Raw genomic sequence first — 11,982 nt, forward strand, 5'->3', positions numbered from 1 at the left:
CGCATCACAAAACTTTCAGATTGCTCTACACCTGTGATAACTTTATATTTAACTAAGACTTACCAACAGAGGTGGGAAGACAAGTCATCCTGACCTCACAAATGCCCTTCTGCTAGAATGCATCAAAAATGGCCATAAACACTCCTAAACCTTGTGAAAGCGTTCCTAGAGTTACATTTGTTATAGCTGCAAAACAACATTAACTCCTATGGTTTAAGACTGGGATGTCACTAAAGCTCATATGCATGTGAAGGCAAGTGACTAAATACTTTTGGTAAATAGTGTGTGTGCACAAGTGTAACTATTGTTGCATTACTTAAGTAAATTACAAGTAAAATAACAACCGTGACAAGCTACTCAAAATATGATTTTAAAGTCATTTAGCTGGATTATCAATAGCCAGAATGTATCAGTCATCATTTAGAATCAATATTTCTGGATTGTGGGAGGAGATCCATGCACAGGGGGGATATGCAAACTCCCCACAGAAAGCCCCCCCCCCCCCCCTACCTACCAGGACTCCAACCAGAGATATAATGCTGCCTGTGAGACTGTCAACCACTACACCACCATGCCACTCTGAATCTCAGCTATTCATTCATGACTAAAAAGCACAGAAAACGTTTAAACTTACCGTGAAATTATATCCTGCCATAGGCCAACCTTACCTTCAAATTAAATGTCAATGATATGATGCGATCCGCGCTCAATGCACATTTTGGCAGCTCAATTAAATGAGTTATAAAAGACAAAAGAAAACAAACACTACTGTAGTTTCTGTTGAAAACGTCTCAGTATAAAACCGGACTTGTCTCGAAGAAAAAACAACAATAGCTACAATAAGTAATTCTTTACTTCGACCCATGCTTACCAATATTGTATATATTTGTTTTGCAAACAAAGAAAGAAGAAAACTTACAGCCAAACGGTTTCAACTCATGTTTATTATCTTAAATTTTCTAGTGCAAAAAAGGACCAACATAATACAAACATGCTCAAACATAATCAACAGAAACACTGGTACTTTGTTCAGATGAGTCAATTGTATATTCATGCTTGTAGACCGATGCAGCAATGTGTAAACTAAACATGAAGAAATCCTACATAATATTAATACCTTCAGTATAATCAAGGCAGTTGAAATAAAGAGAAATCATAACAAGAACTTGAACCGCTTCAAGAAAACAACAATTAAAAAAACAAAACAAATGATACAACACTTCAATATCAAACGTGTTACAGCGAATAACATGATGACTCTTGTTGCTGAATATACGAACTTCTCGCAAATTGAATTAAGGGACTGGATTTGTCCAGATGTTCAGATTTTGCGTATTCAAAGCTATTGGTGAAGGTAAAACCACCAATAAATACAATCAAAATAAAGAAGAAGCTTTCATCAGACAGGCCGACATGTGACAGGAAGTGAAGCAAAAGTGTATCGTTAATAACACAATGAAATAAACAACAACTAAATAAACACCTCAATAACTTTGAAACTGCCATTACTCATTAAATTGGCTAATGTATAAAGCAGCGTTCTATTATTTCACGGGAGTAAAACTTAACGGATGAGGTGGTGTCAGGCGGTTTATGGTAATAAAAGAAGTCCTTTCCTCACAGGATAGTTACAGTCAGCCCTTCAGGAACTTGTGCAGGACAAACGTCACAAGGGGGAAAAGTGAGGTAGAATAACCTAGAACACTAAAGCAACACCTTATACAAAATCTTCCTCTGATGAAGTCATCAGTATTCCTTTAGCAAACCAAAACTACACGTACAGAAAGAGATACAGTGTGAAATGACAAGACATTTCTCAAAGCAAACAAAACAAACTGAAGCATAACAACGTTAACATGTGGTCCAAAGTAATGAAGTGCATCAAAAAAAATGGCTCGTTTGACTGAAAAGAACATTTACTCGACTCCTAGACTTTAACACTGAGGCCACCCGGAGCCTCAGAGAAAAAAATCTGGTCGTTTCAAGGCTTCATCTCTAAATAAGTTTTGTACTTTCTCAGCTCGTCGTAAACTGATCTGGATCATTTCAGTAGGAAAAAGCTGGAAAAGTTCCTGATAGAAACCGGAGATAAGCTTGGAGAACAACAACAATACAGTCTGATGAACGTCGTGGAATTCAGGCGAAGAGCTTCTTTTGCTTGAAGTAGGCATCGAAACGACACTGAGAGTAGTCCTGCAAGAAGAGAGCGCGCTGTTAGAAGGTGTTAGGACGACGACAGTGAACGTGCCACCCGGGGAGACAACCAAGATCTGCTGCCCCTCGAGATTTAGCTGATCGGAAGGTGAATCCAGGCAGAGGGAACGGCAAAGGAAATTCATTTAAGACCAGTAGTTTAAAAAAAACAAAAAGATTCTGCAGTAACAAGAACTTTCTAGACTTATTTCCATAAGAAGAAGAATAAAAAAAAATGTACTCAAAACTTTGGTTTTCAAACATAATTTCATCTTGAAATTTACATTTTTTTTCTTTTTGCAAAACTATAAATATCACTGATCAATTCATCTTTTTCTGTGCCTCAAAATAAAGCTTTTAAATCCTTTTCTCTGTTTTAGGCATCAAATTGACTGCAATATAATATTGCATGACAACATACCCACTGACTAAAAGAGCAAAGTTGTTCACATGCTTTTCTCGACTCCCCGGTCGATGATGCAAGAAGATTTCACAGGAGATCCTGACATCATCAGAGTGCAGTAGAGTCCTGAGTGTGCCTTCACTGAGGAAGGCAGCGACTGAGGCACACGGGGACGTTAAACAAGCAACCTGTCTGCAAACCCAGTAAGTGTACGGCAACCCAGACATTTATAATATTATAAATCAGTTTGACTCACTTTTTTTTTTTTTTAACTTTTACACAAGATGCTATAAATCAGTGTTTTTACAAATGTTAAAAAAACTAAAACAGCTGCTTACCATGTATCCAAACTCAATTTTGGATAATTTCGCTTGAATGATGGACCACAGGCCCCAGAGGAAGTGGGATGCTAATGCGTATCTACAATGGGAAACAAAGACGATCAGTATATTTGCTTGATGCTGGTAAAGATTCACCAGTTTGGGGGATTCTGTTACCGGTTTGCTTCAATGATCATGTCCTCCTCAGTTTGTCTGTGGTCCATGTCAGAGTCTTTTCTGTGTTCTGCCAAGTAGCTTCTGATAAAAAGAAGCTGAAACGAGAAAAGAATATTTTATCCTGCCGTGGCTGACACGTTTGGATTAATTCAGTCGTTTCAAACTCGAATGAGCTGTCGGCCGCTGCAGAGACCACCTTCTTATTGGAGGCCACATCAGCCTTTGAGATGTGCAAAAAACACTTTTGTCTTTTTAAAACAACCTTTTTTTAAATCTTGAAAATGAATACAGGTGTATCTTTTTTCTTTTTTTTTTTTGACTTGGTAGGCACACATTTACTCTTCAATATACTTCTCAGTGAAAAGCGTCCAAGGCTGTACTGTCTCGGTTTCACCATTAGATGGCACTGTCTACCACACACTACAGACATCTCTCAGCTGTGGCTTTAAAGTTTACATTTGCACTTTTATCCTGTGAAATAGAAGTGGAGTGGGGGCAACAGGTTGATTGAATTAAGAAAAGGTTTGTTTATTTGATGTGAATATCAATTCCATGGTGCCAAGTTAATATTATTAGTTACTGTGATTGTGTCAAAGCACAAGGACGTCACCATGATGTACGTAAGTGTTTAAGGTTATTGCAAATCATATCGTTACTCAGTGGCACTAGTCAACACTTTTTGCATTTTCACCTGAAATTGTAGAGTCCTACTGTCGTTATGTAAAGATTAAATGAAAAAAAACATGCCATATTCATTAAATCCTTTTTTCTGAATTTGAAGAGTATTGTAACTTTGTATTGTAACTTTGTCTAATCAGCATGAAATTACCTTTGACTTTCATTTAATGTTTTTGAATTTTTTTCCTTTGAATATCCGGTAAACTTAGTAATGTAAATATGTTCAGATAACTCAAAGGTCTTTTGATATTGATATGTGATCTGAACCGTGGCTGCTCAGTGGTGCAATTGTTTACACTTCGGCCTGATAGTGACAATGTTCATGGCTACTCTGTTTTTTTCCCCACAGTTCAAAACTGGGCATTACTGGAATTTCCCGTAGGTGTGTGGTGTGAGTGTGTGTTTTCACTGTGGCGACACAGTTGTCACGTGTCCAAGGTGCAACCTGGCTTTGCCCAGAGTGAGCGACCCCCTACAGCCCTGAGTTGGTTAAAACATTCTAGAAGGTAAATAGATACTCTGAACTGACCTGCTGTTCTCTGGTTGGATAATTCTCTGGTGTGGCTTTGAAGAAAGGCCACTCATTGTAGGTGTAGTCATACATCCATTCACAGAAGTGGTTGCCAAAGTCAAAGCCCCTACGCAAGGAAGATATATATTCATTTAGTGGAATGCAAGAAGGACACAGTGTAAAGCTAAAACAAAACAAAAAACAAAAAAACATACTTGCCAATCATGTTACACTGCATCAATGATCACAAACTCATTTTTACCGGTAGTTGTAGCTGCTGTATTCAAAGTCGATCAGCATGAGTCTTTCTGTCGGACTGTTGTCCCTTTTGTCCAAGATGAGAATGTTGCCTAGAGAAGCCCAACAAAATGTGAGAGCATCGTCACAGTGAACCCTGGCGATTCATGAGGTTTCTGGAGAGCTGGGGTCGGTTGCAGCTGACGATTCCATCCATGACAGAACCAACACACAGACTCAACACTATCCCACACCCACAATCAGGCTTACGGCCAACTCAGAGTCACCTTTTGACCTCAGACCCATCTACTCAAAACTGGAATCATAGAATAGCTCTGCTTTAGTTGCTCATTTTCACTTTCAGGATGATGCAAATGAATATGAGCTGGAGCTACTAATATATACAACCAAGCCTGCTTCTGACTTCTGACATGCTTCTGACATAATATACTGCTCTTCTGCTGAGATATGTGACAACATAGGCAGAGGGTGGACCAATCAGACCATAGGAGAGGCGTGAGTACAGGGGGAGCTCTCAGGATGGTTTCAGTATTTACCTTCTTGGACATCGTTGTGGCAAAACACCACTGGTGATGGAGTTGCTGCCAGCAATGCACTGTTGTAGAGACCAAAGCCAGAAGCAGAGTAGATTAGAAAAAGAAAAGGGACAAGAGAGTAAATATGTGTAATAAACGCACAAAACCTCATCATAATTCAAATAATTAGCAATTGAAAAAACATTATGAACAAGAGACATCATTTTAATGTTTAGCAGCAAGAATACAAACATGTACCAAATGTCAAATCTACAGTTTCACTGCACGAGTATTGATTTGGTTACCCCAAATTTTCTTGGATGAGACAGAAAGCGCCACAATGGACTATTCAAACAACAAACAAACAGCAAAGCAGCTCTCTGTGCTCTCAATCCTGCATATGACTGTAATCCTGATCATTCTAACAGACCCAACAACAAAGAAGCAAGCTTAGAACATGATTGCATTTATGGACTCAGGAAACGCTTCAGGTGATTTGCTTGACAATATCACCCCCATGGCTGTGATAACGTGAGAGTGGTACGTCATTGATAACGTGTTTATAAGCACACGGTCTGATTCTCTGTTGGATCTAAGGTCGCACTGCTGCCAGGGCTGAGCCGTGGAGTTGTGGAGGCACTGGGACAAAGGTCAGCCCGTCCACATGAAACAAAATCGCAGCCATTGCTGTCCCTAATAACAAGCTCAAGTGTGCAACAGATTTTCACTGATGACACCGACTCGTGTGCTCAACAATATTCTTTTATATACAATCAAACACATGTTTGGGGGATAATTAGAATCGTCCGATGGCGGGGGACATCCTGCTCATGTTCAAATAGAAATTATGAGCAGACATTTTTGTTTAAATTCAATAAAAAAATGACATATTGACCCCATAAATGCAACTAATCTTTAAGATTTAAGCCACGTGTTGGCAGGACTGCGTTGCGATCAGTGAGGAGAATGAGCACCCTGATTATCTTGATCGTTCACCGAGTCTTGATGTTCTTGGTGACCAAGCTATCACTCTGACTAAAGTCTAAAAGAGATTTGCAGCTGGTAACATGAGATGGCTCTGACGCAACATCTAGCGGGCACCGGATTCACGTGACAGAGGCTGGATTATGCTGATATTTGTCAAAACTTTGGATTGCACTCTTGGAGATACCAATTGGAAGGGGAAGGTTCGTATTTTAATCCTCACATGTATAACAATGAATAGAGGCTCTATGGACACTTGGAAAAAAGGTATACAACATTTGTCCCGCCTGCGGGACAACTCACCGTAGCCTCTGGAGCTCAGCAGGCAGGTCCAACTTCATCAACTTATTGTACTTCTTCACATGGGCGTCACGTGTAAAGTTAATTTTCATCACTTGATCCATATATCTGTGAAAGAAAACGACACGGATCAAATACGTTCACTGGGAGGAAGATGCTATAGTTTTAGTAGGGACAACTTCAGAGAACACAGATGACTACGTGATATGCTCTTACTTATCAATGGTCCCAAACAGCCATTTTGGTTTTTTGTTGAAAGGCATCACCATTTCATGGAAACGTGCCATCTTGGTCGCAATCTCAGCGGAGATGTCGGGCTCTGAAAGCTGATCTGTGTGCATGCGGGTATTCTGGGATGAAAGAGACATTTAGAAAACCGCTGCTTTAGGACAGATCAACAAATTGTACAAAACACAAACTATAATAATATTTGTCGTTTGATCACGCTTCATTCGTAGAGGTCATTAACACTTCAGCATAAAACAAAAAGAATCAAATCGAAAATATCAAGAAGATTGTTTGATCAAGGACTAGTTTCATTACTTCAGTTTACAGAGATTCACTCCATGAGGTGAAGCCCCCTCAGCCCCCCTGAGCTAATGAGCATCAGATCCTACTTCCGCCTGTACCTGCGCTGTTTTGAGCGCCTCTGCTTCTCCACAATTTCCACTAACAGTGACATCTCTGTCTCCTTGACCTCGTCTCGCTATTGTAGCCATCGCCTGCTGCTTTAGGTGGACCGGCCTTAACAGCAGGAGCTGACAGCCCTCAGTGACGTGCGCCAACCTTAAGACCTCTCTTCACGCGTCTGCTGCCCCTCCACGGAAGCCATGTTTAAAACGCGTTTGTTTCTATTAAAGAAAAATATCTAATCGGACCCACAGTTCTTATCAGATCCGCCACTATTCCCACACTACGAAAAAGATTTACGGGTAATTGATGAGAATATGCACGATCCCTAAAATCCCGAGGTATTACTTTATAGGGATGGTGCCGATTTAAATAGTGTGATGCTCTTAGTAGGCTGCACCGTAGTGTAGTGCTAATGGTGCTGGTACACTATGGTCACGGCAGCCCCGTTTCAGGCCATCGTGAACAAAACGGGATGGACGTGAGACAACGCAGGGGGACGGGATGGGCAAACGTAACAGGTCGTGATTGTCGTGGGCGCCGTGCCAGACTTTGGGAGGAAGCCGACTCCGAGCCCGGAGGGGAGTTCCGTTCGAGTCTGAGCAAATAGCGACAGAACACCTCCTACAAGCTCTGCCATGGAGTTTGCATGTTCCCCGTGTTCAGGACTGCATTTTAGTATCCCACAGTGCAAAAGTTACCAGATGTGACTGTTAGTCTCTATGGATAAGAGTGATATAGAAAATGGATAGAAGGATGGAGTCTTATTTCCTTGAGGGCATCCTTCAACGATTTCTAAGTGATATTCAACCCTCGAATGTATCGACGCATCTTTTCAATAAAACCACTTCTAAGTAGAGGAGGTAGCAGATTTGATGAACATTTTCAGTTGGAATCACATTGTATGAATGAAGTCTGTTTAATAAATACTGCTAAAGATTCACTTTGTGGTGATTTCCCCCTTATTGCATCCAAGTTAAATATTAGCATACATTAATGTAGTGTGAAGAATGTTTTCATGTAGACACAGAATCATCACACGAGTGTGATTGCATACAGCAAAAGTGTTAATTTCAGGCTAAGGCAAATCTGTGTTTGTGTTAATCTGCAGGCGCGCCCATGTCTCGCCCCCCCCCCAATCATACGTGTAGTGATTAGGGATTGTTTTCACTTGTTTCAGTGAAGCCTAAATTATCAGTACTATAATAAATATCACATTGTGTATTTTGGCCATCGTGAGCCAATGAAGCACATATCTCGTTTTTAAACACAAATGAAAACACACGCCTAAAAACGGCAGGGCGAAGCGGAAAAGAAGCATTGTGTGTACAAGTGTGTGAGCGTGGAGGTGTGTATCATACCGGCATGTACTGCTCCAAGCGTCCCTCAGGAAAAATGCCATATAGTTTTGGCCCCAACATTCGCTCTGCCAGGATGGCAAACATGACACTCTCCAGCACCAGTGAGTCCACTCCCTAACACACAATCACACATAGGTTTCATTCACACCTGCATACAAACAATGTGGCTGCTCCTCCAGACGAAACTAGAACAGCAATGCATCGCTCTCATCTGATAAGGAGTCAGAACGTATAGCCACACGGTCGTGCACAAACAAAACTTGATGCAAACTGTTTTGAGGGGAAAACTAACCTGTAAGATCGCTCCGTAGACTCTTAAAAGCACCTGACGAGGTTCCTCTCCTTCACTGTGCACGTAATCAGGCAAACTACACAGGTACAGGAGGTTACTCAGCCCGCCGCTGTGAGGAAAGACAACACACCAGTGTTACCAAATGTCACACATCATTGGAGCCTGACAGAAAAAAAAACAAAAAAAAAACACACACAAGCCAGTTATACTCTGAATGTCTTCTTGTTTATCCTCATGGCATCCTGGAGGGCAGTACTTCACCCACACCAAACTATACCCAGACAACGTACTCTATTGTCTTTGAACAGTGTTGGGAATTTCGAGGATAGTTACAGACTGAGCTTGAGTCTCATACAGAAATATGAAACGAGGAAGAAGATGGACTACATCTGTGTAACTTGCACAGTCTGAGTGCAATCTGCCGTTGACACGAAAACAAAGTTTATACTAAAACGAATACTAGTACCTTTTGAAAACCACTGCACGTGAATAAACGAGCATGATAAAACGCAAAAGAACTGGTAAAATACGGAGCGTCACCATTTCTATGAAAACGTCATCAGAAGACAATGTTTATAGGACTCATCGGGGGGCTTTAAGAAAGTCCACGTTACGATTCTAAACTCTGAGTTGTAACCAGGAAGGTTTATATTTTACTTATAAACTCAGTGAGCAGATCTGATGAAAACAATGGTATATTTGGTCAGTACAGGATGTGTTGACATTATGAAGGAGGGCTACACCTGACGATGCTGATTTGAAAATCACGCTCTTGGAGGGTCTTCCACGACCCGGACAAGAAGTCTCGACACCAGGCATAGGCCCTGGATCTGGTGTCCCGGTCCACCTCGTCGCTTCTCCCATCCCGGAACGCCTCCGCCTCCGAGTCGTCATCACAGTTGGCGCCGAACATAGGACTCGGGGTCCGCAGCTTCCTCTCGCTGATGACCAGCGCGCTTTCTACTCGTTTCTTCTCCGCTGGTGGTCCCGCAGCTCCAGCGACGATGGTGGGAATGTCGCTGGTGAAGAGGAGCGGCTCCGGCGGGACCTCCGCTCCGTCCGGGTCCCGCTCGCCGTGACCGCTGCTGCTGTAGGTTACATTTCGGCCGGACTGCATCGTGAGTTTCCGGGTGAAAAGTGAGGGAGTAGCCCTGTGAGATGTCGGTTTGAGTCGGCGGGAGGGGCTCGCTGACACACGCAGTTCACCGGGAAAGCAGCTTAGCCGGAAAAGCCAAACATAGCTGGAAGGTCTGAGGCGCATGGGGAGGCGGCTGACGGTCACTATTAAAAGATGACTTTATGCTCGTGGTCGACACGGACCATTCATCAGCCAATCACAATTGAGGGATGGCGCTCACATGCCAGTCTGATTGGCTGATTCTGAGTCATATATGTGTGCGTCAATATCCTGTTTCGAGAAGGTTTCTGGGAAATGAAGTGTCCACGGCCACGTAGGCGTCGACATGTGTAGGCAGAGAGGCGAAAATCATCGAATTTTGAAGTGGGACCGGGGAAGTCCAGCCACGAGAGGTCCCATTCTCTGCAAAAGCCATTGTTTTTCTCACTATGTGGAAGTAAATTAAAACATTTGGGGGGTTCTGATAGAAAACCAAGATAACAACAGGGCCCTTTAGCTCCCTGTATTGGCTCTCTGTAGCTTTCAAAATATGACATAATAATTTTTATCTTTAAAAAAAAAAGATTTACACATGACCATATATTTCAGAAAACAATACTATTTTTGTAATATTTGGATTTAAATAAATGGTCCTCTAGGTTTTCAGCTACATTATATCATGTGTTGCCTACCCAACAATGGCTATAAAGAGCAAAAACTTATAAAATAGCTAAAACGCAACTAAAATGAATAAAAAATGGTCAAACCTAAGCGGTAAACCTAGTAAACCTCATTCATAATGAAACACCCATGTGTCAAACAGTCAAAACTGCTTTAAAATGAAATTCAATAATCTGGATCATAACACAGTTAAGGTTTCATCTTCATGGATCCAGATGAACATGACTGCAGTGAAATGTTTTAAAAAGTAATTCTACTTTATTCATCCCCTTGGGGAAATCCCCTTCTTTTCTTTTTTTCATTGACCTATCCTATTTCTGGGATGCAGAGGCGCAACCACAATATGGCGCTCCACTGAGCTGATGGGGGGTCAAAGGTCCTGCTAAGAGACCCACAGTGGTGTCATGTCAGCTATGGGATTCAAACCTGTGAACTACCAATCCAGAGTCAATTTCTCTAACCTCTTGGCCACCACTGCAACTATATTTTCTGACTTCACAGCCAAAGATGCTTTTGAAATTGCAGGTCTTTTCTTACAAGTTGAAATACACATACAGTGGATGTCATAAGCTGGCATGACTGGTGTGATAGATGTTATCTCTACCTCATAAAACATGTTCAACAAAAGATTATATATTTTATATAACATATTTTACCCTGCCCACACCCATTGTAAACTGGGATTGGCTCCAATTCTTTGTGATCCTGCATAGGATTAAACAGTATAGAACATGGATGGATGGATGGATGGATGGATGGATGGATGGATGGATGGTGGATGGGTGAATGGGTGGATGGATGGTATTTGTCCTTATTTCAAATGGTAAAATAGCTATGCAACACAAAAACAAAACAATGCCCCTATAATTCCATGAATATAGTGAACTGTGTCAGCGACTGCTGCCCAGTTTCTCTCTGAAAGAGTCTGTATCTCCATCCTAAGGAGAGCAGTGAGAACAGGTGATGTCCAGCGTAGGTGCCATTCTTGAAACTACTGCCGGCCTTCTTTTGTGAGTAGATGTCTCTGAGGGGAGGTCGTGGTCTGTTTATGATGTGTCCTGCCACTCTGACCAACCGCTGCAAGACATTCCTGTTTACTGCTCTCCAGCTGAGGACCCAGGCTGTGTTAATGTAAGTCAGGAGGCTCGCAACAGCTGACTGTTAACTGTTTCAGCTTCCCAAGAAACAGAAACTTCACGTTAATAGCTATTGATTTCCTTTATCCAAGGATGCACTTTTTGCCCCATTAGAAATACTGTTTCAGAGTATGCTATTGCCCACTCACATGTCTTATTTTTATTTATGTCCTTCATTATATAGTTATTATGACAATCTACAGAATACTGAAGAAATTAATTTAGTAATGAAACACTTGGAGGACAATTTTGGACTTTGGAGACCCCAGTAGTTTCTAATATGCTCAACCAGCTTTAGCAGCTTTTCTTTTATTCACAATTTCTGAAGCTTTAATTTGTATGCGTCATTCCACCTTCTATTTTGTAGCTCTCTTTAGGTGTTGCAATACTAATGGTTTACCTTCCGTCAGACCAATTCAGCATTTT

General features: G+C 41.5%; 1 protein-coding gene across 2 annotated transcripts; it reads right to left on the reverse strand.

The window, feature by feature from the left end:
• Positions 1-924: 924 nt before the first annotated feature.
• On the reverse strand, positions 925-9,954 carry chkb (choline kinase beta). 2 transcript variants are annotated; one of them, XM_080474615.1, is made up of 11 exons: positions 9,366-9,954; positions 8,623-8,731; positions 8,331-8,444; positions 6,556-6,689; positions 6,343-6,447; positions 5,077-5,135; positions 4,545-4,632; positions 4,301-4,409; positions 3,094-3,188; positions 2,935-3,016; positions 925-2,193 (listed from the first exon to the last, which is right to left on the reverse strand). In XM_080474615.1, exons 1-11 carry the CDS (start codon positions 9,881-9,883, stop codon positions 2,137-2,139), a joined length of 1,470 nt encoding a protein of 489 aa, XP_080330741.1. In that variant the 5' UTR covers positions 9,884-9,954; the 3' UTR covers positions 925-2,136. The 2 variants fall into 2 exon arrangements, with proteins under 2 accessions (XP_080330741.1, XP_080330742.1); XM_080474616.1 differs by lacking the exon at positions 8,331-8,444 and having other exon boundaries at positions 9,366-9,936.
• Between the last annotated feature and the right edge of the window lie 2,028 nt (positions 9,955-11,982).

Source organism: Lipophrys pholis (genome assembly GCF_963383615.2).
Source record: "Lipophrys pholis genome assembly, chromosome: 11".
Classification (NCBI taxonomy): Eukaryota; Metazoa; Chordata; class Actinopteri; order Blenniiformes; family Blenniidae; genus Lipophrys; species Lipophrys pholis.

Bases quoted from the DNA above. Each gene is read 5' to 3' on its own strand.
- chkb (XM_080474615.1), bottom strand. From the start codon at position 9,883: ATGCGCCTCAGACCTTCCAGCTATGTTTGGCTTTTCCGGCTAAGCTGC. The intron at 8,732-9,365 runs GTGTAGCCCTCC...CTTTCCTCACAG, and splicing joins TTTCAAATCAGCATCGTCAG to CGGCGGGCTGAGTAACCTCC. The intron at 3,017-3,093 runs GTAACAGAATCC...TTCCCATTGTAG, and splicing joins ATGATCATTGAAGCAAACCG to ATACGCATTAGCATCCCACT.